Source organism: Triplophysa dalaica, chromosome 1, assembly GCF_015846415.1.
Source record: "Triplophysa dalaica isolate WHDGS20190420 chromosome 1, ASM1584641v1, whole genome shotgun sequence".
NCBI classification, from domain to species: Eukaryota; Metazoa; Chordata; class Actinopteri; order Cypriniformes; family Nemacheilidae; genus Triplophysa; species Triplophysa dalaica.
The window spans coordinates 20,870,198-20,893,683 of NC_079542.1; the positions used below are offsets into that span (position 1 = coordinate 20,870,198).

At 39.0% G+C, this 23,486-nt stretch overlaps 2 protein-coding genes across 2 annotated transcripts in view; both read right to left on the bottom strand.

The window, feature by feature from the left end:
* aqp9b (aquaporin 9b) overlaps nucleotides 1-13,989 on the bottom strand; it is a 53,731-nt gene extending 39,742 nt beyond the window's left edge. The window contains exon 1 of the mRNA XM_056743782.1: nucleotides 13,969-13,989. The gene's annotated coding sequence lies outside the window, so the exon portion shown is untranslated. The remainder of the gene's footprint in view (nucleotides 1-13,968) is intronic.
* A 4,151-nt stretch (nucleotides 13,990-18,140) lies between these two features.
* polr2m (RNA polymerase II subunit M) lies at nucleotides 18,141-21,047 on the bottom strand. Its single transcript, XM_056749538.1, has 4 exons — nucleotides 20,760-21,047; nucleotides 19,958-20,497; nucleotides 18,984-19,191; nucleotides 18,141-18,748 (listed from the first exon to the last, which is right to left on the bottom strand). The coding sequence occupies exons 1-4, from the start codon at nucleotides 20,867-20,869 to the stop codon at nucleotides 18,614-18,616; spliced, it is 993 nt and encodes a 330-aa protein (XP_056605516.1). The 5' UTR covers nucleotides 20,870-21,047; the 3' UTR covers nucleotides 18,141-18,613.
* Nucleotides 21,048-23,486: the final 2,439 nt, after the last annotated feature.

Here is a 23,486-nt window from a genome sequence, read left to right on the forward strand (position 1 = left end):
GATGAAAATGATTTCAAAGCGAATTATGCTAGGCCAGTGTTCCACGTTGTTTAAACTGCCATACCAAGCATTTTCTCTCAGCAAATTTTTACTGTCTTTCTTTGTTGCATTCTTTGCTTTCCTGTAGCTCAGTGCTAAGAGCATTGCGCAAGGTTGTGGGTTCGTTCCCAGGGGATTGCAAATACCTATGTATAAATGTATAGGATAATTCAATGTTAGTCGCTTTGGATAAAAGCGTCTGCCAAATGCATAAATGTAAATGTAAATGCATTCTCACTTCAAGTCTAAAAGATAGGCTTGTCCTTGAGGGACAATATCACATTTAAAATGTATGGTTTAAAAACAACTGAGCTGAGATTGTCCTGCACAGGTCCAACCAGACATAAATCACTGTCTTTTCAAATAAGGCAGCAATTCATAACTTTGTTAAGTTAAAAATAAAAAAATAAAATATTATTGAGCAAGAACATAAAAAAATTGTGTTTGAAAGTGTCACCTTATTTTAACCCTTTCCACAACAGTAAGTTTATAATAATGATTAATAATATGCATTTGTTCTTCTTTGTGAAAAGTAATAGTTCCCCCAAAAATAAAAACTTTGCCATCATTTACTCACCATCATGTTGTTGTGAACTTGTCTAAATTTCTTTTTTGTTGAAAGCACATTGAAAATATTTTTTGAAATGTGAGAAACTACACAGTTCTAGGGCACCATTGAATACCATAGGTACCATTTTTTACTTAAATTTGCAATTTACTACTATAGTAGTCAAGTTCTTGTAGTAATTCTTGTACCCAATAAATTTTTGATTAAATACATTCTTCCAAATATCTTTTTAAAAGAAAAAAAGAAAAACTTTTAACAAAGAAATGTATAGAGATTTGTAACTACTTGAGGTTGAGTAGAATGTAGGATGTCTCTACTGTCACATCAATGTACAATGACAGATCGCTTCTGTAGCACAACTATACATAACGATTGAGGCAAAGTTGTAGACTGCAGCTCAAAATAAAACCTCAGCAATTTCTATAAATGGTATTTTTTATAAACATAAAATGCACATGCGCCTGTAAAAATACCTTCTAATCCCGAGAGGATTGAACTCTGCTTCATTTCAACTAAAGCTCTCACCCTTATGCTAATCGCAAAGTCCATGAGAGAACCCATATCATGCCTGCAGTATGGAGAATTGTTTCCAGTCATCTCAGGCTGGAAACAAGCTTTCTGGTTAGTTTTAAAAGTAATCGGCTATGATTGGATGGCTGGTGGGTCAGTCCGTTGGGAGAAAGAGAGAGCCGCTACACGTGTCAGAACCTACAACACTCACAGCATAGACTTTTGAGAGACATTGAGCAGAACAGAGAAATATGTCCAATTCATCCAATTGCACATCTCAAGAGGCAGAGATTTGTCTGAACCCTGTGGGACGTGTATAAAGATCTGTGATGCACTGCATTGCAAAATAAAATCTTTGAAATTACAGAATAATCTTTTTTATTTACATTATGTATGTAAGGAAAGGATCGCTATTGTAATATTATGTCAAATGCTTCACAGCATCCTTAGTAAAGAAAGAAATGTTAAGATCAGCAAATCTTTTTCTTCACAGCTATTGAAATGGGCAGTTCGTGGTATAACTCTATGTCACGGCTTCCCTCCCCCATTTCACCTCAACGCTAAGCCCCCGTCCTCACACCCCAAATCACCACAAATGGGGCAGCACAAAGTCTATGTGGCAGCCATTTGGGAAGAGGGTCGTTTACTGTGATGGATGCATAAGAAAGCAACACGTTGTCCCAGCAAGGTGCCTCTATTTCGGCCACCTTTATACTGCTACGTCGCAGTGTGAAATGATTCATTTGCGTTGGCAGACGGCCGTATCCATGGCAAGGGAGAAACCCCTGTTCTAAATCTCACACCCTCTGTTACATGTTTATGCAGCTGGATTGTTTTATTGGGCCAATTAAATGAAGTTGTGATAATTGAGCATAAGTATTAGGGTGGGGATCAGGGGCAGTCCAGCTGTCAAGTGCTGGGCTTGACGCGATCCCAAACAAAGCTGTCTTTACACCTGCATTCTTTCAATATTACAGCTGTGTGATGAGAGGAATTACCAGAAGAGAACACAAATGTTGATTTTGAGTCATAATCACTTTGCAGTTCTCTTTGAAGACACCCTATGTTGGAAAGGAACTGGCTTCGGTCATTTTGCTTTTTGATGCATGAGAGCATCGGCTCATTTCCTGCGTGTCTCCTCCAGATTATATCCCAGCAATCCCATGACTCTGCCTGCAATAGGACACAAACATGTTTGTTTGGTGCTCTACGGGCCACCTGATCTCCATGCAGAGCACATCAGACTTGCAAAGCTGTTTGTAAGCCCAATAATTGAGCTTTGAGTCTCTCTATGACAGCAAATGTGTCTATTATGGAAAAAATTTGAACCCCCACCCTCTGTCGCAAAAAGTCGGACCTCCTGTTAAACATATGTGGGAAAATGTATGAATAAAGGATCACAAATGGCAATTAAAAGGCCTAGAAACATCATCTTTAATCCTGACCAGAGATATTACATGTTGAAAATGAATAGCTGAGCTCACTTTTGGCATCAGTCTTCAGATCTTGTCATTGATAGGTGGCCTGATTTTTTCCTGGGACGAATTTGAAAAATGTTTGGCTTCATACTGAGGAACAAGTGGAGAGCTGATACTTGTGTAACATGAGTGTAACAGTGCCTTTGCTGAAATTCCTGCAAACATTTAACCGAAATAAACGAAATTCCATTCACTTTCTAAATATCTTTTGGCCGGTGCTTTACTCTGGCTTAAAGAGGTTCAACGTACACCACAGGATGTAAACCTCTTGTTTAATGTTTCAACAGCCAGGCGTACATCCATCACACTTACGCAAGGAAGACAGTGGTATTAAAACCTCCCTCCTCCAACAGATTGTCCTTGGGATTAAAATGATTTCATATGAAAGTTATGGCACAATCCTGCCAGAAAGTGCAGTGAATTTTACTACTAAACAGTTTATATATTCAGGTCTTATGATTCACAGCTGTGCTGTCTGTACCATTCGCCTCAACGTACAGCTGTGGTATAACAACGCTGAGGAAATTGGATTTGACAGTGTTTTTCATTCTTTCATCCCCAAAAAAACATTACCAACGTTTTCCCATCAATGAAAATGAATGAGTACCAAAGCTAAGTTTTCAATAGGGGATCTTCATTCGAGGAATGGGGTTGGAGAGCAGTGATACTCCAGAAAAACAAATGTTGGAGAACGAAGAAGATCCTTCAGTTGACGTTGAATAATGGCAGCTCTGATCTCAAACCTGGTTCTGTTTAAGGGGACGTTTACACAACGTTTTTAGACAAAAAACGAAAACTTTTTATGCGATTTCACTCATAGTTTACATGACAATGGCGTTGTGGGTCTGAAAATGCAAGCTTTTAAAAGTATTAAAGAGCAAGTTTTTCAAAACAATACTGTTTCTTTGTAAACAACAAAAACTCCAATCTGTGAAAATGGTGTCGTCATGCACATGCGTCTTAGGTGTTTAAGTAAACATTTTCATAGAACGCACGTTCCTGACCCGGAGTTAACATTCAGTTAGTGTTTGTTGATCAGTCTGACTAGTGGCTTATAATATAACTATTTATATTTAATTTATATTCATAATAATTTATATTATATATATATAATAATTGTATTAAATAAACAATTTGTTATATTTTATTCTAGCCTATATTAATTTGATTAAATAACAATTAGTCAAATGGGTCGTGTAAGGTTGTCGTATTAAAGTTTAGCCAAATAACAGTTCTTCTACTTGTATCCTGAAATAATACTTGCGAGACATACTTTAAACTCGCTAGCTAATGTAATTTACTACTTATTTATTTTGCTTGTTATCAGAAATTATCTACAGGGAGTTTATTATTTGCGGCTGTGTTCCAGAATTTAAGTTTGGGTGCATACGCAATAACGTTTATTTATGATGTTGTTTTGAAACAGTCTAAAAACAACAATGCGGCATAGGAATATGTCGTTTTGACAATATTGTTGCATGCTCGTGACACTTTTCATGTTATGTAATGTTAGCATACCTTGAGACGCTTTTATACTCTCCTAATGCAAATGTTCAGAGCTTTGAACACACTCCCATAAACAAATAATTCACAGATTCACAGAAGTGACAAAGAAATATGAACAGATGGTCCATGTAGACTTCCAAAATGATTCTGTCAACACAGGCAAACATACGCAACTTGGACAAGTGAGGGATTTAAAAATAACACTACCATTCTCTAAGGAAGAACAAAGCTTACATGCTATTGTTTGTTTTCCAAACATCGCTTTGATATAAATCTTGTAAATGTTTACTATTTGGCAAATCAAATTCCGTGGGGAAGTGATCATAATTGAGGGAACACAAACAGAATTTAGTATGATCTAATATGGTCTGATTATCCCAGTAACTCCTTTTTTTACAAAGCCATCGTGGAATCTGTACTTGAAACAATAAACTATCAATCTAGACTCATTGAATAACTGTCACTCATAGTGCTTGGTATTGTAGAAACATCTGTTACTCAAAATACACATTCAAAATAAATGTTTTTTCAATGGCAATGGACAACAAAATGACATATTTGCATGAAACAGTTTTATTCTATTCATCCAACCTCCAACTGTTGTGAGTACTCGCTGTAACTGTGTGCTTGCGTGTTCTCGCTGTGGCAGTTGTGTAACAACCATCTAGTCATTTTTTTTACACTGGTGGAACTGGGGCTTAAAAAATAATAGCTAGATCAGTGACAAGCCTCCCAGGGGGTGTTAACTCCTTCATTTGAATAAGAATGGTCCTCCTGTCCCCTGAGATGAGACTGAATCAACATGAGGTCTGACAATTCAGAAGGGCCTTCAAGTGCATAATGTGATGAAGAGGAGCAAGACTCATCACTGTCACTAATGCATTTGAGGTGCATCAGACGGGGTGTTTGGAGAGCCTTTAGAACTATCCCCTAAAGACAGTACCACACAGCAATTACCCAGGAGACTGGTTTTACACTGTCCACACGCATTACTTCTCGTGCTGATTGAAGACCGATCCCGTCGCCCCACGTTTTCCAGGCTTTCAGGCCACCCAGTACGGACGAACCTCACGCATGTCATCCCTCTGTGTGGTCCTCCCAAAAGAGAAACAGATAGACACAGAGGAAACGCAAAGCAAGTGCCAACGGAGAAAGAGATGTTTCAAAATCTGACAGTGTCATTTCTGGGAAAGGAATGAAGAGAGGGAAGGAAAAAAGAAGGTGGGGGAGCCCAGCAAAACAAGCAAAGAGCCTGAGCTGATTGTGAGTATGGGACTCTTGCCATACGATGAGAGCAGGAGATCGAAGGGGGGTGTAGGGGAGAGTGTGGGGGAGAGTGTGCGGTGCAGGAGAGGCCGAGAAATTAGTAAAATCACCAGACGTGGTGTAACATTCTGTATTCCGCCGGTAAGGGCTAAACGCTGAAACAGAGCCCCAAAGGATCAATTCATGTGAAAGTGCCTGGAGCTTATATGCAACTCTGCTTAAAGAGAAAACTGTTATTTCAGTCCACGTAGGGCATCCAACCGCTTTGACTGATCATTAGGGGCTAGTTAGTAGCCTTAAACGTCCCGGTCTCATACAAGAGCTGGAGTCTTCTTTCACTATAAAAACTTTAAAACGAGAGCAGTACACACAATTAAAAAATGCTCCCTGTAAATCTATCTTTCAGAACTCTTTCCTTTCTTTAATAGGGTTTATTTGTGGTTTACTGGATTAAAAGGCCCGTTTCCGGCCCACATGTCGGAGATGCCGGCTGTCCCTGGAGGTGTTTAGTGTGCACAGAGACATATGCAGCTGGGAGAGATTAATAAAGAGAGAGACGGCTTGTAAATACGGCTGCGTTGCAGTGATGAATGCATCCACAGTCCATAGACAGCAGGATGGAAGATAAGAGAAGACAAACACTGTTCAGGACATGTTGCACCTAGGCAGGCCTCGACCAAAAAAGCAGTTGGACCAAGGACATCCAAACACTAGAAACAGGCTTTGGAGGAAGTAAACTCTGATTACCCACAGGCTGCAAATTATACAAGGTGGTGAAGTGTCGATTTCGTCTTTGTTCTCAATTGACTCAATCTGAAGGAAATGTGGTTCAGATCAAAGAACAAATTATAAAAGGAAAAAAATGGTTCAAATCATACAGGCATCCTGTTTAGTAGACAAATAAAATAATTGATCATATAGCGGAGTTCAGTTTAAATTAAAAAAGCTATTCCAATTTTCCTTTTATTATGTCCTGAAAAAAAGTTGTGCATATGATCAGCAAGTATCCTATAATGAAATGTAACACTGCTTAAAATCTATTTCATTCAGCAACGGTTCACAGTGACAAATTGGAGCCAATGAGGTATACAAACATGTGGAATTCACTCAAAGTCCTAATATGCAATCCACTGGAAATGACAGAGGGTGGGTGTATTTGCAGCCAAGCAGATGGAAGCTATTTCTCGATACACAAACAAATGAAAAAAAGTCTTGTTTTATTAAAGAAAAGCAGTGAAAATTGGCCGGCAGGAAAGGATGTTTAGTTGGAGGTTTTGGAATGAAAATTGCATTTTGGCTCTTAAGGATCTAAGATTTATATACACAACAACTAAACAAGATTTGGATGAAAACATTACTGATTACATTTACTGAATAACATGCAAAGTTTTCACAATTTTTAAAACATGCAATGATGTTAATGGTGCTATCATTACCTATATATCTTGCTGTTTCCATTCAATGCTGGAAAGCAGCCCTCACTAGATATTGGGCATTTAGTATGAACCCCAAACAAAGTGCTCACTCAGAGCATTGCATAATGTCATCACGTGTTTAACATAATCTGCCAGGGGACATGATTAATGATTCATATCTTTGTGTGTCATCATTGGCACTTTACTTGCAGGGTGGTAGTTGGCATGGAGGAATGAACATTCGAGAACAGTATTATTGGAAACTAAGGAAATAAAGGAATAACAGAATGCTTCAAGGTGGCGAGCTGGCAGGATGCTGGTGCTGTTTGGCAAACAGGTAAATAAAGATGTCTGTTACACATATATATGTATAAGATGTCCACGGTTTATTTAATATATGGACCATTACTGAAAATCCCATGTTCACATATTCAATAGGAGAATATGAAGGTCTAGTAAAACTGCCAGAAAAAAGTAAACTGAAGTAAAATTCCACAGCTTTCACGAAACCTTTTTGTCATCAATATTAAAGTGATGGTTCACCCTAAAATTTAAATTCTGTCATCATTTATTCAACCTCTTGTCATTTCAAATCTTTGTGACTTTCTTTCTTCCGCAGAACACCAAAGAAGATATTTTGAAGGAAGCCGTTAACCGTGCAGCACTGGCCCCCATTCACTTCTGTTGTATATGGACACAAAACCAATGCAGGTGAATGGGGGCCAGTTAACAACATTCTTCAAAATATCTACTTTTGTGTTCTGCAGAAAAAAGAAAGTCAAAGATTTGAAGGAAGAATTTTAGCCCATTCTTCCTGGCAGAACTCCGGTCATATTCTTTGGACATTTCATGTGTATTGCCTTCTACAAGTCAATTCATGGCATCTTTATTGGGTTGAGGTCTGGGCTCTGACTTATCCACTCCAAAGGGCAGATTTTGTTTTTCTAAAGCCATTCTGTTGTGAACATGCTCCGGTGTTTTGGGTCGTTGTCCTGTTACATCACCCACCTTCTACACAGTTTCAACTGAAGTACAGACATTCACATTATCCTGAAAAATTGTCTGATATACTTGAATTCACCTTCCTTTCAATGATTCCAAGCTGGCCAGACCCTGATGCAGCAAAGCAGGCCCAAATCATGATGTTTCCTTCACCATACTTTACAGTTAGGGTGATGTTTTCATGATGATAAGCCGTGCCCTTTCTACATAGTTCAATCTTAGTTTCATCAGTCCACAAAACATTTTGCCAATACCGATGTAGAGTGTCAATGTGCTCTTTTACAAACTTCAGGTGTGCTGCAATGTTCTTTTTAGTAAGCAGGGGCTTCCTTCGTGGTGTCCTGCTGTGTATACCCTGCATGTTTAGTGCTTTACGTATTGTAGACTCATGAACAGAGATGTTGGCAAGTTCCAATGATGTCTTCAAATCTTTGGCTGTCATTCGGGGTTGTTTCTTTACCTCATTGAGGAGTCTTCGTTGTGCTCTTGGTGTCATTTTGACTGGGGGCCCACTTTTTGGTAGAGTAGCAACAGTCCCAAAGTTTCTCCATTTGTAGATTGTTTGCCTAACTGTAGAATGGTGAATTTCTGAAGTCTTTGAATAACTTTGTAACCCTTGCCAGCTCAACAATTCTTGATCGTAGATCCCCTGAATGCTCTTTTTGGCGAGGCATGGCTCACATAAGTGTGCTCTTCTTGTGCAGAGCACACTCCAAAAGTTTTTTTTTATCAGTCAAAGTAGCTGTAGTCCACCACTCCAAACTTATTATCTTAACGAGACTCCAGGTGTGCTAAAACCTGACTCCAATTAGCTTTTTGGGGTCATTAACTCAAGGGTTCACATACTTTTTCAACAAGCACTATGAGTTTTTTTGGTTGTTCTCAATAAAGACATGAAAGATCAAAAAAGTGTTATTATTTTAGACACATTTTATTTGTTAATACCCTTGACTTAGATGAAGATCAGATCACATTTTATGCTAAATTTATTCAGAAAACCATGAAATTCCAAAAGGTTCACATACTTTTTCTTGCCACTGTATTTCTCCTCATTCACAGTTGGAGCAATGATGCGAACTTGGGTGCCAACAATGGCTCCAACAACTCCAGGGAAGCCTGCAATTGTCATAAAATCGGGTTGCTTTTGCCGTATTGTTTGAAGGTCAGTTGGAAAGTCAATGAACTGCCTTACTATGTCTAGTGTGGTAAGGGCTGCAACAGTGGTATTTTAGATAACTGTGGATTGTGATGGCCCCAAGTCATCACTGGTGCGTTGCTGCATTTTTCCTGTCGCCAAGAGTCATTATTACTTTCATTTCTGCAGTTAAAGCATTGTTTTGTAGAGTGGGAGAAGTTATTGAATTTCTGAGTCGTTAACAAAAACAATACATTGACGATAAAGCCTGTAACGTTTTATCAACTCCCTGTCATCATATAATTCCAAAGCATTCTTTTGTTGTTGGAAAGTGCGCAGCCTCCTTGGTGTGCGCAGCCTCCTCCTCTCTGCTGCCATCTTGTTACTCCTAACTAGTGTAGGAGACCTCTTCAGCTCTCTTAAACAATTTAGGAGCAGAGACCAAGTCTTACCACTTATGAACTTTACTTTACAACAAAAAACAATGTGTTAGAATGATAAGATGACAGGGAGTTAATTAAATAATATAATAATATAAAAAAAAATGTTAAATCCGTTTTTAAGGATTTGCAGCTTTGGTCTTTTCTTTATATAGCCTACAGCTGTGAGTGCAATAGGATGTTATTCAGCAGCTTAACTCTTTAAATTAACTGTTAAAACTCAATTAAAAGAGAATGAAACCAAGCCAGAATGGATACATATTTGTAATATTTTTTAGCATAGTGCAAAATTAAATTTTGAAATAGCAATTTTTAACCTTTGCATCTCTGTCGCCATCTCTGTTTGAAAAATGAATTTACAGGTTACTTTATGTATTTATCTTCATATGGGTTGAAGTCAACTGATGTTAAATTTCCCACAAAATCATACAGCTCAATATATCAATCACCATTATAACTCTGGATTCATACAGTGCGTCAGCATCAATGCTTCTCATTTACTTTAAATATGTGATGTCATCTGTTGCCGACCTGAATTGTTGATCCGTCAGCGTCGCTTCACTGGCGTTGCACCCTCTTGTCTTTTCTTCCGCAGAACAAAAAAGAAGATATTTTGAAGAATATTGTTAACTGGTCCCCATTCCCTTGCATTGGTTTTTTGTCCACACAATAGAAGTGAATTGGTGCCTGCAGTGTTCAGTTACCAACTTTCTTCGAAATTTCTTCATACAGGTTTGAAATGACAAGCCGGTGAGTAAACGGTAAAAGATTTTTCTTTTTGGGGTGAAATATCCCTTAAACACAACAGCGGTTATATCAGGAATGAAGTTCTGCTGAGCTCTTGGCGCTGAGCTGTCCAGTTCTGATGATGTCACACAGACCTCTCTGACCCAGAGCTGGGTGTATCAGCCATGGTTGTGCAGGGAAGCCTCTCTCTCACTGCAGGACATGTTTTTCTGGGCAGACTGCGAGGAGTCAGTTTAACAGTGGGCGATTAAAAGAGATCTGCACTGGACACACACTCCCACCAACATATTTATAATTTCAGAGAGAGAAAGATTTTATCCCATTTCTTAACGAGTTTTTGTTTTTGCCCCATTGAAAAAACATACACTGGGCATGCCTTGACAGAAAGTATTGAGTTACTCAAGCTTCATATCATGAGAATCAACAATAATGCTGTAAGAAATAATACTGATGGAAACAGAAAAAAATCATATTGGACAAACCCTTAATGGCATCCACACCCAAGGGAGGTGAGAAATGAGCTATAGTGAGAATCATAGACTGGGCATAAACATTTAGGGAGAAAAAGTGGTGCAGGAGGAAAAGTTAGATAGAGAGAAAGGGAGAAACCCAAGCCAAGAAGGGCCGTTTTAAGGGGCCTTGTTTTAAACTTCAGTTACCAAACAATTGCTTTATAGTCTTAGCTAGCAATGCAATGTTCTTTCGCACGACGCTACACAGACGTTTCTTTAATATGGCCTGGCAGGGTTAAGGTAAGAGAATGAGCTTGGCTTGAATTCTGCAGAGCAACCTCCTTCGAGAGCTCCCCTATGCACCCTCAGTGATATGTGGCCGAACTGGGACAGCACATTAACTTAATGGGTGGACAAATGACTCGTCCATCGTCACAGCCGTGTGCATGTGCAGTTAATACAAAGGTTTCATCACTCTGGTTCAATGCGCTCAAGCTGACATACCACCACTCCATACAGGCGAATGGATCATTTCAATTAAAGCCAAAAAAATACCAGTAATGACTCAAGCGGTGATTAAGTAAAGATGTGTTTAAGGCTTAAACTGTTCCATACATCAGATGAGTATGGGTAGAGTGCAGATCTTTAAAAGATGGTGATTTGTTCTGCGGAGATCTTTCTAATGGCATCATTTCCTGTCTCAGGACCTCAGAGCTATTATTGTAAACAGCCTACATGTATATAGTTTACTTAGGTTCTCTCCGTGTGTGTTTCTATTTGACCCTTTCTTTTGGGTGTTTGTCATAAACACGCATGCACACAATTTTACCAAGAAACAGCCCTTCTTAGGCCAACGTACATTGTTTAGAAAATGTCATAAACATAACTCATCCCCAGCACACATTTTTTGCAAACCTGAAGTTATTTCGATGTAGGCCTACAGCATGACTGATTTTTTTCCCTCATTACTCTTTTGTATAGCATTATGGTTAAGACTGAAAGCAGGAGCTACGGCAGTACATCATAAAATGAAATTCCTCTGTCTTTCCTGGAATGTTATATAGAAGTGCTATATTTCAAAGCAAGTAAGAGTTTTATTGACGTAACCAGGAGGAGAACAACAGGGAAAGCAAGCTGGAGCTGTCAGATCATGAGCTGATATCTGGTGACAGCTCTGAAATTGCAAGAAGCTTCTGCTGTGAGCTGCGCTCGTAGAACATCTCCAGGTTATCACATGTGGGATTCTCTCCTGTCATATTTCTAACATGTTTATGATTATTATTACAAAGTAAGGAGGAAGAAGGTAAATAAGAATGAGCAGGAAGGTATTAAAAGCAGATGATAAATATAACATCAATTGAAATGGCTTTTATGGTCTGCATGAAAGGACTATCCACAGAAATGTACCGCATGGAAAGCTGCCAAATCAGCTTTGGAAAAGATGGTCTCAGAGGAACAAGGTGAGGATAGCTGACAGCACAGATGACTTAAGAAAACAGCTTATTAATGTTCAAAGATAAAAACGTCCAGAATTATGCCTGCCATTAAAGGTATTTCAATTACTGTCTGCGATGAGATATTTTTTTCTTTGTGAAGAGGGTCAGAAACGTCTAAAAAGGGCAACTCTGCAGAGCAAGTCACTTTGTGTCATCTCTCTTCCTGCCCATGAATTTTACAATGCTTATCAAAGCATCATGAGACACCAGATCAGTGGGAGGTGTAAAATGACCTGTCACTTTTGCAGGGTTCCTCCTGCTGAAGAGCGAGGCTTGAATATCCCAAGTTACCAACACATTTAATTTGATATGCGAGTTGAAGGAACCTGTGACGTGGCTTCACCTTACTTCAAATATAAATACTTTTATATGGTTTTTACAAATATTAATAAATTATTATTCAGCATTATCTTATTTAAAATTTATGATTTAAGCACGATTACACCAATCTTTTCTGATACAGAAAGTAGAGAATCATTCATGGTTTAAGTCTCTAAAGAACGCTTAGACTCTCTCTTCCTGCTAGGTCAGTGTAAATGTGACAAGGGACTTAAAACGTCTTCTGTTAACACACACTCTACCCTTGAGGAATTTGTGTATGTGTGATTGTATTGTTTCTAGACAACTTTTTGTTCCAAGTAATGATGTAGTTAGTTGACTCTGTTAGCTTTAATACTACTGCATTTTGGATGTAAGGCAGGTCGCCTGTGGAACTCATTGAGAGTGCTGAAGCTGACTTCTGCTGGCAAACTATAAAATCTATTTTTCTTCACTAAATTTTATTCTTTTAATTACATTCCTGACTCTGAGTCTTCTTTAATCATAACTGGTCTACTTTACTGTAAATCCCCTACAGGGTGAAGAGGGCACTGGATGTGTGAGTGACACCATCTGTTTGTGAAAAGGTCCCACACTGGATGTGAAATCCAATGAGAGGAAACAAAAGCAAGGGAAAGGAAAAAAGAACAAAGTGGAAAAAATAAATTACATTGGGGAAAAAAAGGAGCAGAGGAGAGGGGAGGCCGCTTCATATTACTCTAAACTGTGGCACCTGTAAAGAACAGCATTACCATCCTGAGGCAATGAGCGATTGCCAGATTGAGATACATTCAACAATTGTCATGGTCCTGTGTGCAATTATGTCTCGTTTTATATTGGCATAGAACAGAAAAGCACAGGAAGACAAACATCCTTTAAAAATGTAGTTAAAGCATCAGATGAACTACAGCCTTTGAATCACTCCTCGGGCCATAACAAGGTGGTGTCATTCTCATTTGAATTATTATGAAGCATTACATTATAAACAGGCCATGTCAAAGGTTATACATACTAATTAAAAAAATGCAGTTAGGAAACTGTGACAGTGTCTACACATCAATTTTAACTAGAATCTGATGAGGCCAAGCTAATAAAAGTCCACTAAAAATATATTTTAAATGGCAAAATAATTATCCAATTTGAATGCAGTGAAATCTTCACAGATTAAAATCATTGGCAAGGACAGCGTCTTTTTCCTCATTCAAAAAATATCTCTGAGGAGATACGGCTTTGGTTAGGACTGTGGAGAGAATGCTTACGGAAATAAACAAACTAGGAGGTGCACAAACACGCACACATCTACCTAAACTATCGCGGCAGCCCTGCTTCATTCAGACACTCCAGGGCTCGCAGAACTCACAGTCTTGGCATGTGCACAACATTACAGCATATAATCAAGACTATGGTTTCATATCAAGGCCTTGTTATTGTAATGAGCTGGGGTAGGGAGGCCTGCCTAGTTTTAATGCATGCTTTTAATTCAGTTGTAAGACCAAAGGACTGGTGAGCAATTCTTTACAACCAGTGTAGGCTTCATAGAACATAAGAGACTCTGACCACAGGATAGTAAGTAAATGCATAATAAAATATCCAAACCTGATCCAGTAAAGATGTTCTTTGTTTTAATCCCCGTTTGCCTCTCACAGACCTGCAACACAATAAAGCAAGTAGGCAATAACAATATTTGGCATTTCAGGGGTTGTATTTCATGACCCTTTAAATGAAGTTAGCACTCACCATTTGTAACGTCTGGCAGTATTCCCCGAGTAGCTGCTAATTCACACTCCTGGTGCTTGTCAATTGGTGCATTCAGAAATGAGGAGGCATGATTTCACTTGAATAGCATGAAAATAATTAAAATCAGCATTACACTGCATTCAACAGAGACAGCTTGAGATTGACCTCATGTACGCAGATAAAGAGGCTCATTGCATAGATCTGATACTGGGTGCTTGGTAACCAAAATCGATTTTCCTCGGCTTAATAATTAATCAGAAACTCCGAAAAACATGCATAGATGTCTATGCAAAATCCCACATGAGATTATTAAACGAAGTAAGAAAGTGCAGGACAGCTCTGCGCTCGAGGCACCGCTGATGGTCGAAAAGGGGAATGGAGGCTTTGAGTAATACAAGTGGGAGGAGGAAGAATTTGGACAAAAGCACATTGTTGATGTTACATTAATCTGGATACAAGAATGGGAATTTTCCTCCTCATTATGATCACACGCTGTTGGGCAAGCGGCTCCATTTTCTTTTCCCGCCGCCGTGCCCTGGCAGCGCTGCGCGTCCCCGCTGTGACGCTTCCTCGCCGCCATGAGTTTTTGACAGGCTTGGCAGCCGTGCCAACCCGGACAGTGACTGACCAAAATACTGGCAGTTTTTTGGCTGTAATTAATATCCCTGGTTTTGAGATGGACTGCCATCTCGTCATTGTTATGCAAACTTTTTAGACCAACAGTTTGTTTAGGCAGATCACCTTTTGGATTTAACCATTTGATTTGGTCTGAACGGGGAAACCATATCTTAAGCAGCTGTAAGCCCTACTGTCTGCATTATTGAATAGTTGTTAGAATATAAACTACCACAAATTCAACATACACTTGTTTCAAGAAGCTATAGCCATTACAGAAAGGCAAAACGCTGTAGACGCTAATGGCGAAAAAATGATGCTGGATCAACTGAATGACTTCCGTAAAATGCACTTAAAACCAATCTGAGAAGGGTGTGATGGCTGAGGATAATTGAATTTAAAACCACTTCAGACAAAACATAAACAAGATATGAAACTACTCATTCAGCAAGATATGAGCTTTTGTATGGCGTGTGAAACATAGAAGCACTGCTGCCATCTGCTGTCTATTTTTATTCTTGCATTTTTGCCTTGATGTGCACACACAAAATTAGTTTTTCCAGCGGTTTTTACTATGGTAACTGCACAGATTTTAACATTTGGTGCTTCAAATACCCATGTGAGATCTCTCTTCAAATTTGTAAAGTATTTGTTTTATTTTTAGTGCATGATTTTTCTTAGTCAGGTAAGTGCAATTTCCAGGATTGTAACATCCATAACGCTACATATTTCTCATAAATGGACACATGAAAATGTATATTAAGTAACTATTTTATGTTCTTTAAAGAGGCATCACTTCTCCATTCATTGGGTATTATTGCTTCAGGATTGTGCATTTTATTTTACAGAAATCTCCCAAAAACCGCATCATCTTTTTGTCACATCTATAACGCATGTTTATTTCCCTTTTTTATATATATATTGTTTTCATAGACTCATGTTTTTTAATGTTTAGACTCTATCAACAAGGGTTCAGTTAAATATAAACAGATGGTTCAATATAATCATAAGTAATTCATTCTCTGAGCATTTTTATGTCATGTCCATAACACTGGAATTGCCCAGCACATCTGTTATGCCTAAAAAACTATTTATGTTGCCTATAAGCAAGCTTACAAAAAAGCCTCATTTTTTGATTAGCCTAGACACTGCACCATGGTAATACCAAGGTCTTGGTGTATCACATAAATTATTTTGTTCCATAATATATCCCATAATACCTGATTTCTTAAACTTCACTATGGTTCCTGCACAAAGTCATCATTGCTAAATTATACGAGAGATCATTACCATGAATCATTTAACCAGTCCGTTGTGTGCACATCATTTTTACTTATTCACATGGACCTGATGAAGTTGCAGATGTTGAGTCGTCATGTTTTTCCTAATCATATGACCACAATGCTGGAAGACATCAGGAATGATATAAACAAAGTTTCTCTGAACAGCGCCCTCAATCACAACATTCTCAATTTTCAAATCCATTCCAGCAACAGTATAAATCCATCTAAAGCCAATAAAGCAGTTGTCAATACTGAGGTCGCTGACACACCCTTATTGCATTCACAACTGCTGTGCTCAAACCTTTCCCTTATACAGATGAAAGCAAATATCTTGTTAAATTTAAGTATTCCTATGTTGCCCTCATAAGCCTTACTCCAGCACTTAGACAATCAGGCCCTATTTATATTTGGTATTAATATGCGTTTTGGTCGATCAAAAGTGGTAAAAAGAGACACAACCTTCTGATGTTTTAATCTCTCTCGTGTGTGTCGGGGAGAGAGATTTCCTTCAAAACCAAGAGGAAATTACAGTATATGGAGGAGTTAAATTAATAAAGAATATAACATTCAATGAATTCAAAAATCAAAATCCTATATATTTATTCCTGACTGAAAGAGATAATTAAAAAAAGCGTGCAGCCTTTACAAATGCAGTTTTATGAGAGTGTAGCAGCAATATCCTTGCAAAAATGTCCCAGCTGTGCCAATGTAGAAATATTTGAGTATGTGCTGTTATATTAGAGACAAGATTTACAGTAACTAACATAAACAGAGAAACTGAGGAAAGGGACACTAAAAGTGTGCAAAAGAATAGCGATGAATCAAAATGCCTCACATAAGATGAGAAGCAACAATTTCCAACAAACGCAGAGAAATAAGCTCTACTAAAACCTTGCCTACTGCCCTTCACAATTATTACATATCCATTACATTAAAACGATAGGAGAGAAGATGAGACATGATTTTATGAGCTGGAAGTAATGGCACTGATCTTTTTTTTGAATCTTGGCTAAATTAACTCATTTTGTATTTTTACTGGCAAAAGGTCCCTTCTAGAAAATATATACACTGTTATCCCCCTTAATGCACAAACATTTTGTCCATTCTCTCAGGACTTGATTTCACATTTGTGGTAGATTAAAACCACTTGCAGATGAGTCCACGAGCAGTTTATTGATATGAGACAATGGGTGTGGGGTTAGTAGGCAAGAAAAAACTACAGCTAAAAGAACAATTTAAATACAATTGCTTGTCGAAAACAGATTTAATTCCAAGTCAGAGATTTCTATGTACTCACAACTCAATGTAGAGCTCCAGACACAGGATCCAGTGTGTAATTGCTAACAGTCTCTTTTCCTCTTTAAGCAAGGTATATTTATTTAATTAATACCACTACAGAAGAGATTCTTTTTAGACAAGTCTGACATATTTATCATTGGACGTCTGGTTAAGGCAATCTGGAGTTTGTCAAACACAGTGTCTAAACACTAACCTACCAGATGTGTGAGGTTTGTGTTTTTTCTGTTGGAGGCAGCAGTTCCCATCAGCGAGCAAAAGCAATTACTAGAGGTTATCACAGGTCATCAAGCACAGGGCAGATTTGAGTTTCCTCTCGTTCCCTCCACTCAAACCTCTTCAGATTGTGTTTCTTCATCTTGGCATAAAGAACTCTACAAAAAAAACAATTATATCCTGAGAGTATAAATGGTTAACAGCGAATAAGAATGTTTTCACCTCTAATCTGTATTGAGGTTTTTGGACATGTTATGTGTAACATCTTTCTGTCTGTTGCCATCCCAGCATGTACTGCCTTACCATGCGGTAACACGATCTAAATGCAGTCCAGATGTACTCCACCAATTGGTCTAATTCCTTCAAGCCTCAATATTTTACAATACATATATTAATCATCTGAGGCATGTCACAGATTTCAGCACTGATAACATCTCTGGCTGACTCATTGTTCCAATCAAACTAGTGAAGCAGTTAACCAAACACCGCTGAAAAAAGAAAAACTTATCACAATCTGTTACTCTCAAATGACAACATTAAGTGCTTCCACCTTTAGTTTACGAAGGAGTGTTTTCTTTTATTCGATTTAAAGATCCGATCACACGTAGAGGTTTTTGCAGACTCTTTTATTGTGCATAAATATAAAGTAAGGTTACACAAAAATATTACATCATCATCAAGGAACCACACCTTTAAAGGCTTGGCTTATCAAAGTTTAGAATTGAATTATTCTAAATAATCAAGGTGTGGCGTTTCCTCAGTTAAGAATCTAAACATGGTTTTTCCCCATCAGCTTGCCAAGGTGATCTATTGCTCTTATTTTGTTACATTCCACTGGCGAAAACAGTCAAGCAGTCTCCATTAACACAATCACCATAAACTGGATTAAACCCGGTGTTCCTCATAGGGAAAAGCTGCTTTCTATTCTCTATCTGAAGACATTGTCATTGCAGTTCATGAAGAGCCCATCTCTTGTCCACAGGCTGAAAGCCTCTCTCCAGGGTCCTGAAGCATGGGCTCCAGGCCTAGAGCTAGTCCGGGGCAAGGGGCCAAACATATCACTAAGCGAGTGCCCTCCCTGTAGGGCCCCATAATCAGTCCTCCTCAATGGCGCCATCATCATGCACCTCTCTGTAGGCTGTCATTGGGCCTCCTTCTGGATTGTAGCTCTCCATCCTGATACTAAGGCCATCTGCCAGCTTCTGGGCAGCTTGCTTGGCCTGCAACTCCTAAAATAAACAGTACACACAATAACATGAATGTCCTACGTCATGAATACAGAAGGAGATTGGATCACCCACACAAAAGTAGCAGACATGTTTTTGTCTCTTCTTATTCCTTTGGGATAAAACTTTGTCTGAGGCCTTAGCAGTGTTAAGGTAAAATCCCTTTAATTGTTGCACAAACCTAAGGCTATTTTGGAGATTACACTCTATTATTCCTCGTGAGAGACATTCAGCCTACCTCATACTTTCTGGTCTGCTCTTGCAGAAGGTCAGTTGACTCCTCTATTGAGAGCAGCTGGGCAGGACTGTGGTGCAGGGGTGGAAGTCTAGCTGAGGTGATGTCATCCAGGTGCTTTCTCTCTTGCAGTTTTCTGGCTTCTGCAGTAAGTGGTGTGGTACTGCCAGAGCTGTGACTAGGTGATGAAGATCCTGATTTTACTGTTATTCTGAAAGGCAATTGAACACAAAGCTCAGTTTTGAGGACTCATTTAAGAATAGACCTTTTTGCATTACAAACCACACTTATCCTAATGCACTTCCGGTTTCAGTTTTTTTAATATACAATTACTGAGATGATTTTTAGAATTGTGATTCAGTGCTTATTGTTCTGTTGGTTGTATTTTGTTCTCACATGAAACAGAAAGTGCTTCTGGACCAGTGTTGTTTACATCTTGCAAAATGGTCTATAGGCAAATTTCTGAAGAGGCATAGTACTTTTAGAATACTAGCAAAACTAGTCAAATGGAGACTTGAAGCCACAAGAAGTAGCCTATGACCTTATGAAATCCATGAAATTATTCTAGATTAGCAAATGCTAATAATACAGTTTTTAAAGGTCTAGTTTATGAAATTTAGAGGCATCTGACGGTGAGGTTGCGAATTGCAACCAACGGCTTACTCCACCACTCCCTTTTGAGGCACTATGCTGGCTGACGCAGGGCTAAGATGTCGTCACATTTCGTTTCTTTGCTGAAGCACAGTGATTTATGACTTGCGCTCTGTAGACCAGTTTATCCGTTTAGGGCTACTAATGTAGGAACAACATGGTGAATTCCATACAAGGGGACCCGTGGTTTATGCAGATAGAAATAGCTCATTCATTATGTAAGGTCTTATATACACCTCTGAAGACACAGTTCTGTATATTATACTGCATTTCTGTCAATAGACTTATTCATTACAATAAAAGCATGATACAGTAGTTTCACTCACTGGTTTGGTTTGAATCTTGCCTTTCTTGAATATTCACTCTTCTCTGTCTTCTCCAGGACTTCTATATAATGTGGCTTCTTCATTGGTTGACTACCCAGAATGGTGTTACTAGAAGGCAGTTTTGTCTTGTCTTGATGCGAGACATTGTTACTCTTAGCAAGTGTAAATTGTTCAAATGCCTCCACAAGTCCTGTGTCCTGCATCAGCAACGCTGGTGCATTTTCACAGGCTGTTCCTAGTGTGTCAGTGGCAGCCTGTGGTTGGGATGCTGAAGACCTATTTTGGTCAAACGGTATTTTTTGAACATTAGTGTTCTCATCCGCTTCATTTTTGTCGAGGAATGAGATGTCCAAAGTTGAGTCTAAATCTGTACTTCGATTGGAAAGGGCTTGCTGATATTTAGCTTGAAACTCTGCTCGGGCAGACACTAAACTTGCTTGTTTCTGCTCTTCCTCCTCCAGATGTCCAAGAGCAAGATTTACTTTCTCCAAAAAGTCAGCAATCTTCCTTCCTTTATCAGGGAGCCTCTGAACAAATCTCCTAGCAGATCACAGACGTTATATTACTTCAACAATTTAAACAACTGGTTCCATATTGCACCCTGTTGGAATGCACTGGTTGATGCGAGTATACTCAGTAACTGCAGATTATACACATTCTTTCTGTGTGGCATCAGAAGATCTGGAATGTTCCAGAATATTTAATCATGATCACCATCTAACATTAGCCAGATTTACTGCTCACTTTGAATAGAGTAAAATACAAGTCAATAGTAAATTCGTAAAATGTAAAAATCGCTTACTTATTAGAAAGTAACTTCTGTTGTCGTGACAGCATCTCAAGGAGCTCATCTTTACTCTTGCTCCTTAGATCACCCACTTGCCCCTGCGGCGCTGTCCACGCTGCCGCCATGATCAAAACAGCGACTAATAAACTAAAACTACTAATAAAAGTCTCACACTGACACCTAAAAACTGCAATACGTTGTATTTACTACTTTAATACTGTTGACATCCTACGCAATATGACAAATGCCGCCATGTGTTAAGATAAGCAAAGCTAATGAAGCCAGACATGACAACGCCACAAAGACGACAGATTCATTACAAAATAAAAGACCTACACAAAAACTTGGAGCGTATTGATTTTTTTATTGCATGAAATGGAATGAACACATAATACACCAATAACGAATAAATAAAAAACACACAATAATAATAATCATAAATAGAATTAACAGATGGGGACAAAATCAAATAAACAAAAAGCAACAGAAATGACAATTATTGGAGCGATTTGATCAGCAGCGTGATGTTCTTACAAAATGTTCCTTGAACGCACCTTTCTCTTCTTTCCTCGTAACTTTTCATGTTAGGCAAGTGATGTTTTGACATTTTGTGTGAGTATTGCATGCGATTTTTTTTCTTCTAAATTGTTTCATTGATTATGCTGTCAAATTCGTATTTTTTTATTTTTATTTCCCGTTATTAGTGATGTAACTAGTAAATTTACTCTTAAGAATGTTTGTTTAATCTTCACATGTTTTAGTGTACAGAGATGCCAGATAGACTCTTTGAATGTTAAATATTATTTAAAAAACTGAGAGTGTATGTGTGAGAGAATGAGTGTATATGATGATGTGTGTGTGTTTACTTGTACATCTATCTTTATGAGGACCAGTTTGAGTTTTAGACCAGCAGAGTGAGGACTAAGAGAGTGAAGTGAGGACATTTTGGCCGGTCCTCACTTTCTGAGACCCCTTTAAAGGGCTGTTTGAGGGTCAAAACCCTGTTTAAGAGTTTAAGTTCAGGTTAGGTTTAGGTTGAGGGTAGGGTCAGGTACACAGTTCTGATAGTTAGGGTAAGGGGCTAGAGATTGCATTGTGTCAATGTATGTCCTCATAAAGATAGCTGTGCAAACGTGTGTGTGATTGGATGTTGACTGACTCTAGCTTCTTTCTCACCTCTGCATTCCAGTGTTGCTCCTTGGTCAGATGGAAAGGAAATTTTCAAGCAGTAGTATGAGGAAATCATCAACCTGACCGCATCACTGAAGATGGTGATGTGGCTGTTAACTATGACCTTGTCCACAGATAACATAAAGTACTCTGGAGTCAAAGGAGAATGTCCTGTCATAACATGAAAGAAAAAAGGTATCTATAACACTGACAAAATAGTCCCAAAAAAACATTCAATATAGTTTCACTTTTGAATTATTAATCATACCACAAACAATTATGCCGAGTGTACTTCGAAGTCGAGCACAGTCCACTTCATCAGGCAAGGTTGTCTGATCAACTTTATGGAACATCTGATCCTCTTTCTTTCTGAAATACTTGAGAACTAGCTCACTTGAGTGCTTAAGCCCGGCGGCATCGACCCCTCCCGCTGCGATCCCGCTGTCTGGTGGGTCCATTTATGGCTGGATCATTAATTCATGAAATGTAGGCAGACACAGAAACAAAGGAATGCAGGACCCAGGCGCAGACAATGGGTAAGGGGTTAAGAAGACTTTTAATTAACAATGAAAAAACATGACACAAAAACCCACAAGGGGGAAACAAAACAAAACATCTATGGTATGAACAGGAACATAAACGAGCAGTATCCCTTGTCAGCATGAGGCAAGGTAACCATACCCTGGAGGACTATATTCAAGACTTTCTGGAAATTTCATTTTACTCTGATCTCGAAGACTACGCACTCATAGATTTTTTCTGTTATGGATTAAACTGACCACTTCAAGAACACCTCATCCGCAATGGTCCTAGAGGGTCACTAGCTGAATTTATGGATTACATTCTTCCGAGCACTGGTTCCTATCTCACCGTGGGCGAGGTTCAGGAGGAGTTCGGCTCTTTTTTTTGTGGGAGGTGGTGGCCCGGAATATGCAGCGGACAGTCCAGAGCCCGTTAGCAAGATGGCTGCCAGTCCAGAGCCCTTTCATAAGATGACCGCCAGTCCAGAGCCTGCTCGCAAGATGGAAGCCAATCTAGAGTCTCCAGTCATCGTGGCTGTCACGCCGGTGGTTCCAAGTCTGGAATGGGAGAGTTCCCCGACCCGGTCCCGTCTGGCTTGCCAGAGTTCCCCGAGCCGTTGCCTCCGTGACCTCCAGCCCTGCCTCCCACGCCAGAACGAATGTATGTGAGGATGTATGAGTGTGAGAATGAGTGTATATGATGAAGTGTGTGAGATTGATTGTGTGTGATTGGATATCACACCGGTGGTTCCAAGTCTGGCGTGCCAGAGTTCCCAGAGACCTGAAGGATGCGTATTTTCACATTCCAATGGCTCCGCAGCACGGACAATTTCTACGCTTTGCATTACAAGGTCAGATCTTCCAGTTCTGGGTCCTTCAATTTGGCCTATCTCTGTAAACTCTAGTGTTCACCAGATGCATGGCAGCTGCCTTATCACCGATTTAGGCCAAGGAAGTACAACTTCTCCCCTATATGGAAGATTAGGTTCAATGTGCTCCATCTCGGGAGAAAGCAATAGAACAGGGCAAGCGGTTGATTTCTCGTATCACT

What these genes read in the sequence shown, in the direction of transcription:
- polr2m (XM_056749538.1), bottom strand. Translation starts at nt 20,869, where the DNA reads ATGGCGGCAGCGTGGACAGCGCCGCAGGGGCAAGTGGGTGATCTAAGG. An exon ending in GCAAGATTCAAACCAAACCA is followed by an intron (nt 19,192 to 19,957) that starts GTGAGTGAAACT and finishes ATTGCCTTTCAG; the next exon opens with AATAACAGTAAAATCAGGAT. An exon ending in AGCAGACCAGAAAGTATGAG is followed by an intron (nt 18,749 to 18,983) that starts GTAGGCTGAATG and finishes TGTTTATTTTAG; the next exon opens with GAGTTGCAGGCCAAGCAAGC.